Genomic DNA, 22,391 nt, shown 5'->3' with positions numbered 1-22,391 from the left:
TACAGCTTAAATAACAGGATTGAAAAGAAAACGGGATGTTGAGGCACTTGTGTTTATTCCAGTGCTGCTGAGTTACAGACTAGAGGTGGTACTTTCAAGGTGTAGATTCCATAGGAAAGCAAACAGAATTTTTCTAGGGTTTTGAAGCACAGGGCATATATAGGAGATAACTTGGCTTATGTAAGAGTATGAATATTTCTGTAAGAAAAAACATGAGTAGTACACTACTAATAACTATCTGCTTGCAATTTAAGAAAAATCAATAGATTTAAATATGGCAGAAAAATGAAGAATGGTGTTCACATTGAGTGGGAATAAAATAACTTATTTGGGTAAACAACAACAAAAAAAAAGCCTGATATTGAAGTAATTCTATCAGTATTATTGATGTCCTTGAAAACTTAAGAATAGATGTTTGAAGAAACTAGGCCATGTTTTTATTTTTAATATACTGAGAGCTGTTATGTGAGTAGTTTGATTTGTGATAGCTGGTAAGAGGTTGAAGATAGAGGACACAATTTTTCGTATTGTTGACTTTGTTCAGTTTTAGCTTTGCAGAGCAGGTAAAACATTAGAATGTCGTAAATATCAAACTGCAATTTAAACATTATCAAATCAGGCCATAGTCCTTATCTACTTATGTGTAGATCTTCTGATTAAAAGCTTATAGCAGAGTATGAAAAATTGCGTATCTCCATTTAGTTTGTTAGAAGGTACAATTGTGGAGTTGCACTGTACTCATGTTTCCTTGTACACGATAACAGTCATGGACAGTCAGCAACACATCCAGGGCAACGCTTGCCTTTTTTTTTTCTAATTAAACATAAAAAAATAAATTAAATAAATAATATATAAAGCAGGATGGAATAATATTTTCCTAAGGCTCTCCAACCAAGTAGTTTACATACCAAATCAAGCAAATTTTTTTTTAATAATTTTACAATATTTATTGTTTACTCCGAAAATAGGTCAGCAGCAATTCTGTTATCCTTTGGTTTCTCTTGCTCAGTTGATGCACAAACCCAGTACAGCTGACAAAATGCACCCTGTTCTGCTTGATAGATAGAATCTGCTCTGAGCCTACTGTCAAGTCTTTCAGATGCTGCTCTTTTCACAGAGTTGATAATAATATTAAAACCGTAATAATTCCTATAATTTATGTTAAGAAGAAAACGCTTTGCTTTAAATTCTTGTCAACTCTTTAACAAACATTGCCTCAGTCTTTTACTGGGTTCTTGCTTCTTCTGTATCCATTAGCTTCCCTGAAATCCTGTTATTCATAATAATAGCGCAATAACAAACATAATAATGAAGATTAAATAGCTGCTTATAACAAAGCAGCTAGAAAACAACATATACCTTTTTGTTGATTGTTTTAATCCTAACAAAGTGCCAGTAATGTGTCTCCAGATTAAATCAATGTGATTTAACTGCCTGGAAAATTAATTTCTTCCTCATTTCTAATAGAATCTCGAACAGAGGTGCATACTCTTAAAGGATAAATTTCATCTAGTAACCAACTGCTAGCAGATTTGTTTTGGGTTTTCCACTAAATCTTTTCACAATTCTCTCATTTATATTGTTGCATCTTTGTAGACACTCTGCATTATTTTTAATATTATATGAATGTCTCCTTTTCAATTAAGTTTGTTTGCTTACTCTGTTCATAAAATGATTAGAAACTGCATAATTGCAAGTATATGTATCTCAGATGACCCTCCAAGTAAGCTGGGAATCCAAAGGGCAATGTGCCCTTTTGCTTTGCCATTTTTGTATGAAGGGGTGAAATGCCAAGTGAAACTACAGGAAGCGGATTCAATGTCAGTATCCTTTTTTAAAAAAAGCTGAATGTCTTATTGGGTTGATGTGATTTGTGTGGTACCTGGTATCAGGAATAAACTCTTTTATCTTAGGCTGTGGAACCTAGACAAACTTTGTCAGCACATGTGTTTCAGCTTAACCATGTGAAGAGTGTCAAATGCATAGAGCACTTGGGGAAAAAAAATAACCTCAAATTAAGTTCTTTATGGTGATCTGAAATCCAGATGGCAAGAAGCTTTCTCTCATATTCTGGTGTAAGTTCACACTTCTCTTTCCTACGCATCCTGTGCGAGGTTCCCATTCCGGCATTAGGAATCATGATTTGAAAGACCACCCCTGCCACTGCCTTATTTTCTTTTTTTAATTTTGTGAGTAAGGCCTGTTGCATAATATGCCACAGAATAAACCAGAAAACTACCTTGGTTAATTTTGTGTGAATTGAAATAAGTGTGGAAATCACGTAATAGCTGCTGTATTATTTTTTTGTCTGTATGTTGGGGGAGAGAAAGTAAGAGTCTATGAAAGCTGGAAAAGGTCTCACTAAGAGTATTTAAAGAGACTTTTAATTAGCATTTTACTTTAATCATCAGTCAGTATACTAATAAATTTCTGTAATGTAGAAAAATTTCTACAAATTTTAACTCTAAAAATGTTGGAGTTCACGGAGAAGAATTTCCCCTCTTTGTTCACCTTTCCCTGATTTCCTATTCCAAATGAACAGTCCTGCTGTGTATAAGTAGAAGTTGTGTTCTGAGTTATTTTTATTAAGTGGCATGGAGCTTAAGTTCATATAGGTGCATGCAATAGCACAGTTGTTTCAGGTACCTTGCTGGAAATAAGCCACTTATTGTGATATATTTTCCTTAGACTATAAATCTTATTGTTGTGATTTACCTGTGAATGTTCTCTACTGCGATAATGCAAAGGCTCTAGCAGCAAAATAAATGTGAAATACAGTGAATGCATATGAAACCTAGATATTCATGTTAAGCTGGGCATTACAAAAATTGAGGTGTGTGCTGGAAAGACTTTTCAGCCTCAAAATAATACGGAATACTTGCATTTAGGCAAACTACTTGCTCATTATTGCTATTTTATCCTGGTGGTGAATCATGAGCCTGAAAATAATAGCTAAAAGTTATTGTGTTGTTGTATTAACATGCATCATGGAAAGACAAGAAAATCTGATGTGTCAAAGTAAGAGGCTTTTATGAGGTTTTTCTGAGTCTTAGAAAAATTTGCAGTTTATGCTGCAATGCTGTCTTGAAATCTTACACATTCTACAGGCAAAGTGAAGTGTGCTGGGACACTCTGGGCCAGCAAAGTGCTTGACATGACATGACTGGGCTGTTGTAGCTTGCTAAGATCCAGCAGAAAAAGTTTTCTGATCCTGTCAAAGCACAATATAACCGTACTCTGATTGCTGCAACATTGTGCTCATCACAGCTACTCTTTCATTCTGAAAGCATGGGTTGTGAAAAATGTTTTGAAAAAAACGGAGTGATGTTTTTTACTGAGAGATACCCAAGACAGGAATAATTTTCTCAACAGTGCAAACAATCATAGCTCTGCTTTAGCTATGATTCCTGTCCAGGGCTGTGAATGAATGCCACCACGGCTAGCTGTCATGGACCTCTATGACCCAGATTGTACTGCTGTTGATGTTCAAACTCTCCATGTCAAGTTTGGGCAGAAGCTGGGATAGGTCATGCAACTGACTTTACGCAGTTCAGTGAATTAGTAGCTGGCAGCGGAGGTGTGGTCATGTTAAAACAAGTTACTTTCCAGTGTGGTTAAGTTTGTGGCTCATAAATGCATGTCTCAATATCTAATGGACAAAAGATATATATGTGTAAGGAGTTATGTCCATCTGTTACTTTCCTAGAAGGTTGTAATCCTGCCAATTTTAACCAGTTGATGGGCTATTTTAATAATTTAATTTAACATTTCTATGAAGATTTACTAACTTGCTCTGTAATTTATATTATATGTTTAGAAAAAGAAAACAAGCATATAATGTCAATCCAGAGTATAGTGTGCTAAAATATTTGATTTATTCCAGAAAAGATAGATTCAGTATTTAACTTGGAAGCTCTTGTATGTAGATAAAATTCGGACATGCTTCCAGAGATAGTGAAACCTATCGTAAATATGAATTCCACAGTGTAGATTGTTGAAGTTATTTCAGTTTGTGCTTATTTTAGCAGTAAACTGTTGAAAATGATTTTACACTTCCCTGCTTATACATTTTGAGGAATTCAAGGAAAAAATTATTCATACTCTACTGGTGATTAAAAATACAAATTTATTTCCTTATTTATAAATATAATCTTCCTTAAGCAGGCATACATTGTTAAAATATAAGCTACAGATTCAGAACTGTGTAGCTTTTAAATGTAAAGTAAGGTGGCTACAGGTATGATAGTCATTTAAAGATAAAAACTGTAGAAAAAGTATACTAATATATTTATTAAAACTTGAAAACTGGTCCATTTTGGTTATTTTTGGTAGTTTTTTACATTTGGTTGTGTAAGTGGACACAATGTAAGTAATGCTTTTGCTTGGAAGGGTACCTCCTGGCAACCCTGCCAAGAAAACAGGACTGCTCCCCCCCCCGAAAAAAAAGAAAAATAAACCCAAACAACCAAAACCCATGCAGAAATGAATTATCAGGTTTCTCACTACTGGAGACAAAGGTATTCTTTAATGGAATAAGGAGAACTGCTTCTAACGGTCTTTTATTCTCAAAATTGCTTATTTGTGTTTTTAGCTAGTAAGAACTTCAAACACTGTATGCTTTGAATTTTACAATGCTTCATAGGCTATTAAATAAACATTGTCTGTACCTTTGAGGGTTTAGAAGTAAATTTGTTCACAATTTTTCCTTACTAATTGATCTGCAGAATATTACTGTAATTATCCCTAGCAGACAAGAGTACAGGAGGGGAGAAAAACGGCTACAGGGATGTTTTGAAAGGTACACGTTACAAAACCATGAGATGTCTTTCTGTCTACTCGCCTTTGGATTTTTCATTTGGAATTCAGAGGAGAGCAAAATATTTCACCTCTTTCCAGCTGGCCAATATGTGATGAAGCATTTTATTTCATGGTTGACATTATTATGAATATGTGTATGTGGTGGGTATTTTGCAGGAGCTCCAGGATGGAATTGGGCGGCAGCAAACTGTTGTCAAAACATTGAATGTAACTGGTGAAGAGATTATTGAGCAGTCATCAACAACAGATGCTAAAGTGCTGAAGGAACAACTGGAAAGTTTGAACACCCGGTGGCAGGAGATCTGCAGACAGCTGGTAGAGAAAAAAAAGAGGTAGGTTAAAAGAGAGAAAAAAAAACTTGTGAAATTGATTTGATTACTTTAGATTTGTTTCTGGATTAAACGTTCAAAGAAGAGCTCAGCTTCTGGAGTTTTCATATTCATAATGAATTATCAATAAATAAATTCCAAATCCACGATAATTTGTTTAATTCTTCTCTCCTATCTACTCCTCTCAGTGACCACCACTCCCTTCAGTTTGGCTTTGGAGACTTGGCAGCACAGAGGGCTTGAGGAGCAGGGTTACAGGGATGGGGTGAGCTGGCTGCGCAGCTCTGTGTGACTGGGAGCATGTGGCCCCAGGTTACCACGAGCCTGCAGTCAAAGGAGGAAAACACTCCTACTGAGGGAGCAATGAGAGATGCTGTCCCAAACTTGACTTGGGAAGGTGCAAGAGGAGATAAGTGATGGGGAAACAACACTTTGGTGGCCTTCTGGAAGGCAGAACTGGGTCAAATAGGAAGGGAGTTGCAGTACCTTGCTTCTGTAGAAGAATAGATTGGGAGGAGGCACAATGCTCTGATGCACAGCCAGAGAGGGTCCCAGAACAAAAGCCGCATTTCCTCCTTCCTGAAGGCAGGCTAGCATCTGAGGTACTGCTCTGGGACAACAGAAGGCATGACTGGAAAAGCAGGGAGACTAACAGCTGTCACTCATCTGCAGGGAACAGTGGTCTGCATACAATGTTCCGTGTCTGCTTGCTTCTTTCTCACTCTTCCTTGCTCCCCAGACTCAGTCAGTATCTGGGCAGGCAGAAAGGCCACAGTCCCCTAAAAGTCCTGCCCTAGGAAGTGCTTAGATGGTAGTTTGGTTTTTGGCATTGCAGGGAGCCTGAGGTAAGCCTGATGTTCTGTGGGGCAATGCTGCATCACCAAATTGGAGCCTGAAAACACGCAGTTGCCAAGCTTCCTTTCCAATGTATTCTGAAACTCATGCCACAGTAAGCCATTGCTTTCTTCACTGAGGTTATACCATCCTCAAGCCAGACCTTTAAGGTTTCCGTAATGTCGGGATGGGATGCTTCCAAACTGTGGGCAATTATAAATTTTTATTTTAACCTTCTGTTGTGGCTGATCTGCCATCTGCATGTAAGGTTTTTCTTTCTGTTTTCAAAACTTAGCTCAGAGCAACTATTTTGTGCTCTGATGTAGAAATACAAAGATGTTGTTGGACATAGCTAACACATGGTACCAAATACCTCCAAATTTTATAATTCCACTCCTAATGCTTAAAAAGCCCAAACAAGCATACATTATTGCTTGATTTAAAATAGAGGAGATTGGAGCTTCACTTACAGAATTTACAGTTGATTTAACATCTTTCTATTTGATAGTGCGTCATTAAAATATATCTCTATAGTACTAATAATCCTTTAGCTAATTGATATAGTTAATCCTAACCTAATTTACTTCTCATCATTAATGCCATTAACGTCTGTCTTTCATAGGTCGGATAAGAAGAATAGATTGGTTAATTTAATGTTATTTATGATCACTTTTGGATCAATTTGTTTTTCTCATGCAGTCACAGGAAGCCAGAGCATTTCAGTTACAGATAATAGAGAAATGTTTTGATTTCTTTAAAATAAGACTTTTCAGTTGAAAAGAAACTAAATATTTTTGTTGCTTTTTATATTAGGTTTTACTAGATGCTAGGCCTAAATTGATTTGACATTCTGCTTTAAAATGTAGTCACTGGTAGAGCTTTCTTCACATGTGCTTCTTTTGAAACCCAGAATATTCTGTATAAAGCCAGTTAATGACAGCTGGAGTTGTACTAGAAGAACTATTAGTGTACAATAGTTTTGTAACTTCTGATGTGTCATGTGCCATTTGTTTTTTAATTTAGAGCATTTGGGAGCAAAACCTGTCAAAATGTTTGCTAGGGGGTATGGATGCATCCTGAAAGGTTTTAGTTGAGTTTAATCATGATTAAGGTTCCACTTGGAACATATTAAAATGAAATGCAACAAGTAACCTATGGCTGTCAGAAGCTACAGCGTCTTACAGGGCTGTTTAAGTCTGTGCATTAAAACATGAAAATTCTATTTAGTTTAATTATTTCCAGGTGTTGATGGTAATACTGCTTGTTAAACAGGGGAGTCCTCGGTCTTTATCACATTAAATGTTGGGGTTTTTTGACAATAGAAACCCATCTGTTTTTCCAAGTCTTAACTTATTATGTAGGTACTAACATTTACGAAACAATACCACATCATTTTAATAGCCCCGTGAGATGTGGCAGCAACACGAAAGAGACAGAGAATATGAAGTAAATTCTAGTAAGGATTGGTGTTGTGCTTTCTTTAATTTATCAATAGAAATGTGTATCTGAATACTGTTTTTGTTCAAGGTGATGTTAGCAGTATATGGAATTTCTTGGCACATTCTATATTTCTCCTTTTGGTCTGCTTGGTTTGTTGACTAATTGGTTTGTTTTCCTCTGCAGTGACAGCTTGTGTAATTTTGAGGGTAAGGATTGCAGACACCTAGATTGGTGAACTCAGCATGAATAAATGCATTAATGTAGAAATGATACAGATAGCATTGTGTTAAACTGACATGGATGCTCTTGATGTACTGTAGTGAGACTGTGCATCAAGGTGGAGTAGTTTGCACTTCTATTCATTACCCAGTCTTCCTGGCTGAGTCAGAGCCAGAGGATGCTTTTTGCTTCTACAGTTTGGAAACAATTCCTACTCTTGGTATAGGTGCCGCCTCCCAGTACATGCTTATTCTTTCTTCTCACTCATCTTTTCACTCTCACAGACTGGCTTTTCAAAGGAAAGAAACCTGGATGACAGGAATATGTGGTGCGTTCCAGCTAGGTCTCAGTTATCGGTTATCCTAGGCATGAAGATACTATACGCTTATCTGCTGAACAGTCTTCATATAGCCTTGGTGTCATAGGATTTTCATCTCTTATGCTTTGGCATCTTTCAGTTGTTCATTAGTTAGTTGTCATAGTTTGGTTTGGAAAACAGTTAATTTCTCTGTTTTGGGGACTTTAAACTCACATCACCCAAAGTGACTTAATTTTTCATTAAGAACAAAGGACAGAGCAAACAAAAAAAGTTGAAGGAAGTAACCTCTACTTGGCTTCTACAGTATGGTATCACCTCTTGCTCACACAGACTCTCACCTGTATGTGTGTCTCAGTGTACGTTTCTACAGGAGTCATTCTCACGAGACCAGTATTGAATAGAAACAGTTGAATTCACTTGACTGCCGCTAGCAATTGCAGTAAAATGGTGCTTAGCTAAGTCCTGTCAAGAAGTATGTACCTTAATTTGAACCTAGTCTTGGAACTGGTACCATGCCAGATATCTGATACCTTCAGTATTTTATGAGCTGTGCCACTGTCTCAGTCTGTATACCTTTCTCTTCAGTGTCGTGCTCTGCATTGTTTTCTTTGCTGTCCAAGAGGTCACTGCCAGCAGTCTGAAAGAGCTAGTATAGTCATGGAAATGTCCATTGCATGTGTTTGCACTATGCAGCTGCAGAATGGCAAACTTATTTCAGTATAACGTAAATTATAATAGACTTGAGTAAATTAAAATATTTTTACTCCTCTTTTTCAGAATTGATTATTTTCCAGACTCCTGAGCCAGTATGCTTATATCTTGGATAACTTAAGTTTTAATAGTCCTTTAATATTTCTCTATTTTTCCTAAGATGTTTACAGTCAAAATAATTCTATGATTATGAGGAGGATTTTTTTGTTTGAGTCAATTTAGAGAATGAGAAGAGAGAACCACATTTAAAAACCGTGATGGAAAAAACATGATGTTGAAAAGAGAGCAGACTGGGTAGAATACATTTCCATTTAATAATGTCAAATAAAAATAAAATAGATATTAACATTTAGAATATTCTACAAATCAGAAAAGAAATCTGATTCTGATTTTTCTAAAAACATTTTATTTTTTATTCTTTGTAGTCAATACATAGTGCTCTGCTTTGAAAACTGGTTTTCAGTAGCTCAAATAGAGGAGTAGTGATCAATGGAAATTTTGTTTTCCATTAAAATTTTTGCCTCAGCAAATCTCAAGATAAAGGAAGTGGTAAAAAATTAGCAACTGAATGATTTCCACACATGAAATCCCACAATGAATTCAAGTATAATGTTGCTAAGCGTTATTTAAATGGCAAGGAAATTTTAGATGCTATTGCTTACTAAGGTGAAATAACTTGATTTTGATAATCCACACAGTTTACAGATGGGACATAGGCCATTTTGGACATATTTTGCAAGCCAAATTCAAACATGTTGATCAGCTGGAGGTTAGGGGCAGAGATAATGGAAGAAAGTAACAGAAACCAACATATTCCTCTAAGGTGCATGAATGTGAGAATTTAGTTGGAAACAGAAGTCTATGTTGACATTTCTAAGAATGCCCGTGACATTAAGCTCTCTCAGATAGTTGAATGCTGAGTTAATATTCAGGACACTCCAAAACTGAGTGGATGGCCAACAAGTGGCAGATGATCTGTATCACAGAAAAATGTGAGGTAATGAATCTTTCAGAGAAACAGGTCATACTATGCTTACATGATGCCAAGCTTGCAAATGGCAGTTACAGCTGAAGGAAGTAGTCCGGGCATTATCACTGACAGTGTTTGCAGGCTCACTGTGGAGAGGCAGCCGAAGAAGCCGTAAAAGTTTGGGCAGTATCAATAAGGGCATTGAGAACAAAACCAGTATTGTTTTGCTGCCATCAAACATTGTGACACGCCCATGTTGTACACTGTGTGCAGTTCTGCTCCCTGCATGTCAAAGGGTACGGTGGACTCACAGAAAGTATAGACTGAGGAAGGCAAATAAAATGAGCCAGGGTTAGGAGTGACTGTGTTGTGATGGGAGACTAAGCAGCTGGGGAACTTCAGTCTGGAGAAAAGTCTCAGGAGGACAAATTAATTAAAAGCAAACTAGAAAAAACGAATCTCAAAACAATTTGAGAAACCTGTATTCCTTTTCAGTAAAAAGAAAGTGTTTTTTAAGTTTTAAAAGGTCAAATGCCGATGCCAGGCAAAGCACAGGCTTAAAATTGTCTTTGAATCTCCTTTCTTTGGTACTGCAGATCAAGAGGTTATGCTTAATTTTTGCATAGGATGTTATCTTTCATTTGCCTTTATCAAAGAGTTTCAAAGCTGTAAAAGTTTGAGTTCAGTGTTTAATGCTTCTGTATCTTGCGGTTTAATCCATCAGGCTAAGAATTAGGTGCAAATGTAATTTTAGCACATCCAGTCATTTTATCTTACTGCAAACTTTGGAATAGACTAGGCACTTGAATAAAGTGAAACTTGATTGAAAGTCTGATACACTGATAGTTAGCAAATTGGAAATTTAATTGAGTTTTTGTTAGCATTTTGCTGCAAGTGCCATGTTTTGGAGCAGTTTGAGTTTGAACTCTGGAACAGAATTACTCACACTGGAAGGGAGACTTTGGAGGCTAGGGTGAGTTGCAATGGCCCCTTGAATAGCTGCTACTAACCTCAGGCAAAAAAGGAGGAGAATAAACCTGTCTTTCTTTTCCTTTTCGTAGTCCAGCAGTTGTTTTGAATGCAAAATCTTCTAAACTACACCATCAGATATCTCTCTTTTTATCCCATGAGACGCATCAGGCCAGGTTATGTTGAGCGTGTCTGCCGAGTCACACCACTGGGACACTAGAGGCTTGGATGGCTTACAGAGGCACTGACTTGCCGTTAGGGCAGTTGGGTACACTCAAGTCCCTGGCTGGTGGCAAGCCCCGGGGCTGCAGTTGCAGCGTGGTGCTGTGCCGTCACTCCTGCCGCAGGGCCATGCAGAGCTAGTCGATTTATATATATCAGGAGGAGAAGCAACATCTCACAGAGCCTTCACCCTATCAAGCCTCCTTATAAATGAGGTTGTCGATAGATTTGTTACTGTGATGCTGTCTGGTCTTTGTATTTTCCATCTTTCTTAAAAATTCCTGTGTGATTGTTGAGAACAGATGCCCAGGAATTAGATTCCCTCACTGTTCTAGAGTGATCAACTTGGTGGTGTTTTGGTTTGTTGTTTTTTTTTTTTTTTTTGTGTTTCCTTTTTTTTTTTTATTCATCACTATTTGACATCTGTTAAATTGGGTTCTGTTGAATGGAAGAGAATTTTTCATTATTTTAGCTGCAAATATGTTTGCGCTTTTAGTGAGCTTAAACCTGCAAACTGTTCAGATCTCTACTGAAGAAAAGATCTCAAACTGTTCAGATCTCTACTGAAGATCTGAAGAAAAAAATATTAAGAAGTATATTTACTTTAGAGCCATAAAAATGGCTCTAAAGTAAATATACTTCTTAATATTTTTTTCATACTTTACCTTCGTTTAAGTATGGGTTTTTTTGCCATAAAACACTAGCTACAAGAGATTGGTTTCCTTCACCTGAATACCCAGTATACTGAAGGCTATGGTTAGCTTCTCAGTGTAATTTAAAAGCTGGTTTAGGATGAAGAGATTTCATGACAGTTAAGTCAAAAAGTATATTTTTTCTTTCTAATAAAAAATGAGTTACATATTGAATTTTCTGACTTCTCTTTCTTTGACTGTTCAGATTTCTTACAATAAGTCTCTAGAAAAGAATCACTCTGGTATAAATTTGCATTGTGTTTACAAGCAGTGTAGCTAAACTTCTTACTGATTAGAATTTATGTATGACTTTTCTAAAGTTTCTGTGATATTTTGCATTTCAATTATTTGAAAGGTTCCTTACCAAAGTGAAGCATATTTGCATATTCTTTAGAGAAAGAAAGAAAATTAATTCTCTTTTAGTAAATATTTTCTCTAGATTGTCAAGTTGCTGGTTTTTTTTTCTTAAATTTTCTTAAATTTTCAGTAACAGCTACTAAATACATTAATTCCTAATCTTAGAAATACGATAAATACAAAAGCAGCAGCTGAATGTCAAAAAAATAAAAAGGCACCAAAACATTGTTGGACGTGCAAGTGGGAATATGAGTCACAAATGCAGATCTGCCTTTCTCCCGGGACAGTATATTTTCTATCTCTAGCTGATACCTCCCAAATAAGGCCAACATCACACGTGTGCAGTTGCAAACTGTAAACATCTGATGTGTTTCACAAACTGTTTATGGGTTGCTGTGGTATTGATATCACATTACTGACTATGGAGAAAATACATAAGCTGCAATATGCATTCATATGTTTTCTAGAAACTGTAAATGAAAATATAAGCTTACTTCAAATGAACCATAAATGTTTATGTAATAGTTAACTGTTATAATTAAGGATTAATGATAGTGAAAAAAAAATGTCTATCCAGGGCATTCTGTGGACTACCATAAGAACTTGCTATTAATTCTGTTTAATACTGTTAGGAAAATTAATCCCTAATGTATGGAATACCATACGTACAAAATGCTATTAGGAGAAATAATTCTTTTAATTAATGTAACTTAATACTTAGTATTAAATACCAAATATTAATACATTCACTTCCAGAAGTATAATGCATATAAAATGCATATAAACAGCTGCAGTCAGGGTAGTTGACAAAGAGGCCATATGAATTTAGAAATAGAAAAAGAATGCTGCTGTGTTTTGATATGCAAAATGCAAAGTAATGTACCGGAGAATAGCGGTCACATAAAAGACCAGAAGTTCATGTGAAATCTTTCTCTGCTGCCTCCATCAGAGAAGTTTTAAAGCTTATTGGGAACTTGGGCTGTTTTGGAAGGCTAAAGCACTAGTATATAGCAGCCTGCAGACCTGTGCTGGAGATGGATCTGCTTGGCTCTGGAGGATCTACTGCTAAAATGCCATCTTATTGCTCAGTGTCCTGCTTGTCCAGCAAGAGGTACTCTCAAATGCTTTCTCAAGAGCTGCTCTGATCATGTTGGATTCAACTGGTGGCTTATGCACTTCATTCCAGTTTGTTTAGGCTCAGATTTGGAAGCCTATATTCCCTTGATAACAATTGACTGTTAATTTGTCATTGTCACCATTAATTTAAACAGCTAGAAATTACATGTATCAGCTGTTCCAGATATAATTATGATGATAGAAATCAGCTTGTTCAAAAGGTGCAATCAGTCACCAAGTTGAAACTTTTTATTTGATTAACTGGTTCAGCTAATATAGAGAGTGCTTTATTTTAGTGGCTTGCATAATATGAGATTTGTCATGTAGAATGTTATTTGTAATAGAAGTAATGTTCTAGCAGGCCAAGAACAAACTGTAAAGTAAATAATAAAGTGCACCTGCAGCTCCTGCTAATTGCAATAGACCTTTTAATTACTATACTGCATACTGTTTCTGACTAGGATAAAGAAGTAGATCTTTATGGAACATTACTTTTTTGGTCTGAATTCTGAAACTCTTCTGCATGTGTATACACACAAACGTACACAAAAAGTAAGCTTTTCTGAAAGAATTCCTGGAAAATCTTAGGTTGATAACATCCCACGTTGTTCTGATAATAAAACCCAGTCCTACTGAACAACATTTAAATTAGTCATCAAAGTAAAAATTTTTCTTTCATGACTGGGAAATGTTTTAAATGTTTTAAGAGCTGCAGTTGAATTCATAAGGGTGATAAAGCTGACAGCGTACTTAAGATTAAAAAGGAATCTTGCCAATTCCTATCTCTGCTAGGAGACAGGAAATCTTTTCGATTTCTCATTCAAAATACTATACAGATCAATAATTTTACTCTCAGGTGCATTCAGTTTAATGCTATGCCTTTTTTCAGTGCCAAAATTAACATATTTTTAAGTTGTATCTTTCTCAGGTTTGTCCTTAGAGTGCCATCAAATAATGCCTCTACTGAGCTGTGTGCTTTATAAATGAGTAAAAGTGATGTGAAAAGAAAAAGTAAAGCTGTTTTTTGAGAACTTAGGTTTTGGGGAATTTGATCAGGTTGAAGAACAGAGGTTTTACAGTGTGGTTCATGGTATAGCGATGGATGACTGATTCCCAGGCTTCCATGTAATTATGGCAGAGAGTGACACTGCCTGGGAAAGATTTGAAGTTGTGCTTCTGCTTTTAAGATTACAGGGAGCTATTTTTAGTTCTTTTTTTTTTTTTTTTAGTACTTGCAGCCCCAGAGATCTCAGCACAGATTAACATCTGCCTCAGTTTCACAATATCTAAGAGTTTTGAGCAGCTGGTTTTATATAACCTATTTTGGCTTGAGAAGAGCATTTGACATCTTCAATATATATGTACATTTCAGTGAAGGACACTGTAATAAATGTAATACCGTAATGTTGGTTCTTCTCTGCATATCCTATAAAAAGAAAATGGGTATGCATTGGGAACATTCCAGAATTTCTGGCTGCATAACAGCACTTAATAAGTCATCAAGAGCTGTAGTACATACGTAGAAGAAATATCGGAGTCCAGCCTCATCAGGACTTTTCCTTGATATAGCTTGCATTTCCCGAAATCCTAGTCAAATAACAGTTCCTGAACAATCATAAAGGTTTCCATAAGAAAATTAAAGACAAAACCAGGAAAGCATGGCTGTTAATTGGCTTCTTTTACTATTTATGGTGTTCATTTTTATTATATAATTATTTGTATAAATGTAAGTATATGTGCGAGTGTGTGTGTATACCTGTACTTATGTTTGTCTATGTGTGTTTGTGTGTGTGTATGCACACATATACACATGTAAATAGTTTTGGTGGGTTTTGTTGTTTTTATAGTAGTATCTTCTCTTTCTTTTTCCACTAAAGAACAACTTGGCACCATTGGCTTGTGTTCGTTTAATCTTTAGGCAGTTACTGCTGACTAATTTGTTTATGAGCTTAAAAAGAGCTCATGTATAGTAAATATTAGAATATACTATGTTAAGAACGAAAGCAAATAAATCTGTGCTGATTTAGAACTCCATTCTGGATCTAAAGCAGGAACTTCATCTAGAACTGTTATTCAGAGCCTGTTTAGAGCAGCAGAAATTTGCCTAGCATTTCAGTTAATGTCTTAATTTTTTTTTTACAATGGTATTTTTATGCTCTAAGTATAGTTATGAATATTGACTTTTGTGTATTAAAGGCTCACTTTGTCTTTGGTAAGATGATGAGTCATTTTTAAAGTTGTTATTGGACATCCAGTAGAAAAGATGTTAGCTCTTTTTTTTTAATAATGCTTGTCTAACTATACAAAACATGTTGGGACTGTGTCATGTTCCTACTGCCTATGTCATCTACAGAAATCATCAACTTTGATAAAGGCCTCTGATGCAATATTTTTCAGCTCTGAAGCACTTTTGAAACATAAAAATAACACTGCATAACAATGATTGCTTCAACTTTGCTGATGGATTTAGTTTTAACTATTCTCGTTCTTCAGCGAATTTCTTAACTGAACAGTTCATGCTATTTAGTAACATTGAGTTCCTATTTCTAAAAAAATCACAATAACTACCTTTCCTATAGATCACCCCAAATTTTAAGTCTATGATTAGGTGTGATTTTCATATTCTGGAACATGAAATCATACAGACATTGGTCCTCTTCTTTGACCTTTTGGTAGCTTAACTCAATTCAGCAGACAATAAATCTGGCTGATTGCTGAAATGATAAGAATCTCCTTCTAGGGGCTTTTTTTGCTTCTTTTCTCCCCAGTGCAAATGAATGTTACCTTTGGCAAAAAAATCAGCCACCACTGGCCAAAAGGCGGTGACCAAATATTAGTGTTGGTTAAACTCAGCTAATTATTCAGATAATTATTCTTTTTAATAAATTGCAATATAAAACAAACAAATCAATACAATTAAATGACCAATCAACATTTTATTATAGCTGCTTCTTTGGTTTTTTTCTTTTAAAAAAAACTGTCACAGATTTAATTTTGAAGTAGATATTTTCTCTTCTAGATCTACAGCATGTGAAATCATGAAAAGGAGCTATTCTTGAAGGCAACAGTATGTTTAAAAATTGCAGTGTTGGCTTCTGAAAGCATCTAGAAATAGGTCTAGATCTAAAAAGCATCAAGAATTTTTTGCAGGAAAACAAGACATAATGTGTGTTGGTTTCTAAAGTCCGCTCATGTCAGTGTAAGTTTTTTCTCTGGCAGTATAAAGAAATGTACATCTTTGTTGGTTAATTTGTCTCTTGCAAAAACCTACACTTGTTTAATTTATATGAAGGTCTGGGAAGGAAGGAGAAGGAGGAGGAAAGGTTTTATCCAAATAGCTTAAATCAGGGGGATATACAGCTTGAAAAAAAGAGGAAAAGCACAGTATCTCTGTGTCTTTCTCCAGCTGGAAAAAGCCGATGATCCCACTGATACTGATCCCACAAGGTGGTAGCCGGCTGTCCATGCTGTGTTAACTTATGTCAAGTTGTTGCAGCTCCTGAGGGACAATTTATTCTGTTGTGAAATAACTTCTGCCCTGTCCATAATCTTCAGACTCATACGTGTGTGATGGTGGTTCAAAGTGATAAATGGTTTGGTATTTACCAGTTATTACTTTCTGAATTTTTTTAAAACCTCTTGGACTTTTTCACCAGGCCAGTTTTATTTAGCCTCTTTATGTATCTCCGTGATTTAATTGTGCACAAGAACCTGTCCTGAGCCTTGGAAATCTGGGTTCGAAGTCATGTTTGGTTGTGAAAATTTTATTTCTGTGTTTCTCTGGGCTGTGGAGTCCCTTTTAATTCAGTTTCACTTGCAGTAGAATTGTGGAATATACCTCCATGAGTTAGCTTTTTGTGAAGTACAATGTACTGAATAAGAATCCCCGCCACCGCCTCCCCAAAGTGTGTGAAAGGTAGTTAATGACAGTATTAAAGTGGCCCCAGGTGGGCAGCTGGCTTTCCAGTCAGGTTTCAAAGTATGATGGGAAGAGGGGAAAAGTATGTCATCTCCCAAGCTCCATTCCTTGGCTTAAACTTTATTTTTACAGCTGTGCCCACACCCACTCAGAGACTGCAGCCCTGACAACAGTGGCTGACAAGAGCTGAAGGGGACACCAGACAATGGCCACAGAAGCACCTGAGAACAGTGACAAAGGAATTAGGGTTTCTCCCCCCAGGAAAAGGTGGCAGAATCAATAGCCTATCTACACCAATGGACACAGCATGGGCAACAAACAGAAGGAGTTGGAAATGGCAGGAAAACTGTGATGCAGTTGCAGTCTTGGAAACATGGTGGGACGACTCACACAAATGGAGAGCTACAACAGATGGCATTAAGCTCTTCAGGAGGGGCAGGCAAAGAAGGAGAGGTGGTGATAGAGCTCGACAGTGGTGATGGGTCATGATATTTGAAAAGTCATGGCAATCAGCAGAAGCCCCTGGTGACTGGAAGAAGGGTAGCATTGTGCCCATTTTTAAAAAGGTTAGAAAAGACGACCACTGACCTATCAGCCTCACCTCTGTGCCTGGGAAGATCATGGAACAGATCCTCCTAGAAGCTATGCTAAATCACATGGAGGACATGGAGGTGATTAATGGCAGCCAGCATGGTTTCACCAGGGGCAAATCCTGTTTGACCAACTTAGTGGCTTTCTGTGGTGGGCTAGCCACAGCAGTGGACATGGGTAAACCAAGAGATGTGTTCTATCTGGACTTCTGTAAAGCCTTTGACACTGTCCCCCACAACATCCTTCTCTCTAAATTGGAGAGATACGGATTTGATGGATGGATGGTACGGTGGATAAGAAAATGGTTCGATGGTCATATTCAGAGAGTAGTGGTCAATGGCTCAAAGTCCAGATGGAGATCCATGACAAGTGGTGTCCCTCAGGGGTCCGTACTGGAACCAGTGCTGTTTAATATCTTTATCAATTATATTGACAGTGAGAGCGAGTGCACCCTCAGCAAGTTTGTGGATGACACCAAGCTGAGTGGTGTAATTGCCACACCGGAAGGAAGGGATGTCATCCACAGGGACCTGGAGAGGCTGGAGAAGTGGGCCTGTGAGAACCTTATGAGTTTCAACAAGGCCAAGTGCAAGGTCCTACACCTGGGTTGGGGCAATCCCCAATTTCAATACAGGATGGGGGAAGATGTGATTGAGAGCAGCCCTGTAGAGTAGGACTTGGGGGTGCCGATTGATGAGAAGCTTGACATGAGCCAGCAGTGTGCACTCACAGCCCAGAAGGCCAACTGTATCCTGAGCTGGATAAAAAGAAGTGTGGCCAGCAGGTCGAGGGAGGTGATTCTGCCCCTCTATTCCTCTCTTGTGAGAAATTGTCTGGAGTATAATGTCCAGTTCTGGAATCCTCAACATAAGAAGGATATGGAACTGTTGGAACGGTTTCAGAGGAGGGCTACAAATATGACTGGAGGGTTGGAGCACCTTCCATACAAGGACAGGCTGAGAGAGTTGGGCTTGTTCAGCCTGGAGAAGAGAAGGCTCCAAGGAGATCTTACAGCGACCTTCCAGTACCTGAAGGGGACCTACAAGAAAGCTGGGGAGGGACTGTTTACAAAGGCTTGTATTGATAGGACAAAGGGCAATGAGTATAAACTAGAGAGGGGCAGATTTAGACTAGACATTAGGAAGAATTTCTTCACAGTGAGAGTGGTGAGGCACTGGCACAGGTTGCCCAGGGAAGTTGCGGATGTCCCATCCCTGGAGGTGTTCAAGGCCAGGTTGGATGGGGCCTTGGGCAGCATGATCTACTGGGAGGTGTCCCTGCCCATGGCAGACAGGTTTGAACAAGATGACCTTTAAGTTCCCTTCTGACCCAAAGTATTCTATGATTCTGTGATGGTGGTGGTGAAGGATCAATTGTTTATAAGTAAGAATCAGGGGGAAGGCCAATGAAAGAGATATCATGATGAGAGTCCAAGAAGGGTTCAAGGAACTACAGGCTTTTTGTTTTGACTTCAGTGCTGGAGAAAGTTATAGAGGAGATCAGCTTGAGTACCATCACACATCAGGTAAAAGGCAACTAGGTGATCAGGCCCAGTCAACATGGGTTTATGAATGGCAGGTATGGCTTGACTAACCCGGTCTCTTTCTATGACAAGATGACCCACTTAGTAGATGAGTGAAAGCCTGTGGATGTTTTCTGCTTAGACTTTAGTAAAGCCATTGACACTGTTTCCCACAGCATTCTTCTGGAAAAAATGGCTGCTCATGGCTTGGATGGGTGTACTCTTGGACAGGTAATAAACTGGCTGGATGACTGGGCCAAAAAAAGTTAAATCCAGTTGCTGGCTGGTCACAAGTGATGTTCTCTGGTGCTTGGTATTGGACCCAGTTCTGTTTAGTATTTTTATCTGGACAAGGGAATCCAGGCAACCCTCAGTAAGCTTACAGATGACACCAATTTGGGAGGGAGTGTTGATCTGCTTGAAGGAAGGAAGGCTTCAGAGAGCGATCTGGACAGGCTGGATTGATGGGCTGAGTCTGATTGTGTGAGCTTCACCAAGGCTAAGTGTCAGGTTTTGCACTTGGAGTACAACAACCCAGTACGTAACCTGGTGCAATGCTACAGGCTTGAGGGAAGAGTGGCTGGAAAATGCCTGGAAAAGGAGCTGAAGGTGCTGGTCGACAGTGAGCTGAATATGAGCCAGCAGTGTGCCCAGGTGGCCAAAAAGGCAAAGAGCATCCTGGCTTGAAGCATAAAAAGTTTGGCCTGCAAGAGTAGGGAAGTGATTGTGCCCATACTCAACTCTAGTGAAGCCACACCTCAAACATGGTTTTCAGTTATGGGTCCCTCAGTGTAAGAAGCACATTGTGCATGTCCAAAGAAGAGCAATGAAGCTGGTGAAGGGTCTAGAGAGCAAGTCGTATGAGGAGTGGCTGAGGGAACTGGGGTTGTTTAGTCTGGAGAAAAGGAGGCTCATGGGAGACCTACTCACTGTCTACAACTACCTGAAAGGAGGTTGTAGAGAGGGGGATATCTATCTTTTCGTCTGAGTAATGTCACAGGACAAGAGGAAACGGCTTAGGTTGTGCCAGGGGAGGATTAGATTGGATATTAGGAAAAATTTCTTCCCTGAGAGGATTGTCAAACATTGGAACAGGCTACCCAGGGAAGTGGTTGAGTCACCGTCTCTAGAAGTAACCTAAATGATTCTATTAAAGCACAGAATGTTTATTCAAAACTATATTTTTTTATGTTGTAATACTGTTGTTTAAATCTATAGTCTTTTGCCTTTCACTGTGTTCAAAATGAATGACTGTTGGCTGGTACAGCAGGATTCTCCTTTCTTTTTCTATCAAGACACACTTTGTTTTCTCCTCCTTGTTTCCATAGTCTTTTTCAGTTTCTCAGAAGAAATGACTAAACCCTATATACCCATATTGTTGTAGTCTTAGGGAATGTGACTCCTCATTATCTCGTTGTTGAACAGTAGCTGGCAAAAATCTGTCCTGTATGAGGGTAGATTTAAATTTATTGATTACCTAAAATTCCAGCTGCAATCCATCTGAAATACTTGAGAAAATAGCAATCTATGGATATATCAGCTGAGCTAGGACCAATGCATCCTCTATTTTAATCTGTACTGCCTTTTACTGATCTTCTTTACAAGAACTTTGTATATTTATTATGACTGAACACATAATTTATTATTGGATTTCATAATATTTAATAATAAATTTTGCACTTGCTTTTCTGTAAATATGTATTTTTCACTCATAATCACTGCAAATCCATTTTGTGAAAATGTATTAAGAATATTTATAATTCAAACCAATATTTCAAGAAGAACTTACTGCTCTTTCTTATCTAAATGCATTGACTAAGCAAGTAAAATATCTACAGGTTAATTGTAGATGGAGAATTTTAAATATCACACTCACTGTTGTCAGTACTACATGCTTAAATAAATTCTACAAAGCCGTTAAGCTTGAAGGTAAACAGAGAGATAATGCTTCATATTTTAGAAGTGAACATAGAACATCTCTAAACTATATTCTAGAGAAAAAACTTTTGAAAGGGGTTGAAGACAACTCTCTGCAGGCAGGTCTCTGTGGGATACTCTATGCAGCCTCTATGTGGTGGCAGGGGCTGCTGGTTCCCTGCACTCCCAGTTGCCTGAGGCTGAGAAGGATAATGGGGTGGTGGGGCACTGTGCCTGTAAATGCCTCCATTTAAAAAATAACATTCCTCCACAAAAAGAGTACAACCCCCAAGCCAGTGCTTGTAGAGTTGTCCCTGTAGAGAGCTACTACTCTCTCGCAGACGGTTGCCCATGGAGAGCTGTCCCTTTCACCCTTGAAAATGAGCTATATATCCATAATAAGTTGGAAACATCAATACATAATACTGTTCATAAGGTTTTTCTTATTCAAGATTCACTGTATGTATCATTGAAGTTGCTACTTTAGCATAATAGTTGGAGATGCTTTCAAAAAGAGTTTGGGTCTTGTAAATTTAATGGAAATATTTCTTCCCTGCTGTTATTTCACACAAAAATCTGATCTGAATTATTAACAGTTCTTGTTCTGGTGTGCTTGTTCACTCCTTGGCATATGTAATCAAGAAGCTGAATTTAGTGATATTGCAAATTATGACTTGAGGTTTTTTTTAAATACATTTAATGCCATGTTAAAAAGGTGATAATCTCATAATTTTGATATGAAAATATTTATGATACACTTTTAAAAATAATTAATAAAATTATAAGAATTTGTTTTTCCTTGTCTTTCTTTTAGTATCAATAAGCTCTCTCATATAAAAATAAATGTATAGAAGCATTAATTTCATGTTTTTATTACAGGCTAGAGGAAGAAAAAAATATTTTATCAGGATTTCAAGAGGACTTGGACAAGTTGACTTTATGGTTAGAGGAAGCAGACAGCATTGTTTGTATTCCCCTTGATCCAGGGAATGAAGACCAGTTAAGAGACTGCCTTAACAAAGTAAAGGTATGGTGAATTTTATTCTTAATGTTTTCTTACTATATCAGTTTTACGCTGAGGAAAAATAAATGCTATATTCAGAGAAGGTTTCTGTCATCAAACACGGCATTCATTTAAATTTTTTAGATAAAGCAAAGCAGTGGATTTCAAAACCCAGGTACAAATACATATTAATCATACTAAATTTAGAAAAGTAATGGAAAATGTACCGAAAGGAAAATACCTATACTTACTTATATGTCAGTAAGTAATTAATCATTATATTTTTCGTCATAGAATAGCTTGAATTGGAAGGGACCTTAAAGATAATCTAGTTACAACTCCTCTGCCATGGGCAGGGACACATTCATCCTCATTTCATAATTCAGAACATGTCTTATCCATAAAACATTTCTCTACAGGTGTCTTGTTAACCTTTTATAACT

General features: G+C 37.4%; 1 protein-coding gene across 10 annotated transcripts in view; it reads left to right on the top strand.

Moving 5' to 3' along the window:
• DMD (dystrophin) overlaps nt 1-22,391 on the top strand; it is a 1,193,355-nt gene that overhangs the window by 785,473 nt on the left and 385,491 nt on the right. For all 10 annotated transcript variants that reach the window (XM_054050408.1, XM_054050369.1, XM_054050393.1 and 7 more), the window contains 2 exons: nt 4,975-5,150; nt 21,825-21,972. In XM_054050408.1, the coding sequence (XP_053906383.1) occupies nt 4,975-5,150; nt 21,825-21,972 (324 nt within the window). The remainder of the gene's footprint in view (nt 1-4,974; nt 5,151-21,824; nt 21,973-22,391) is intronic.

The sequence above is a fragment of the Cuculus canorus genome, chromosome 1 (genome assembly GCF_017976375.1).
Source record: "Cuculus canorus isolate bCucCan1 chromosome 1, bCucCan1.pri, whole genome shotgun sequence".
Taxonomy (NCBI): Eukaryota; Metazoa; Chordata; class Aves; order Cuculiformes; family Cuculidae; genus Cuculus; species Cuculus canorus.
This window is presented reverse-complemented; position numbering and strand designations above follow the sequence as displayed.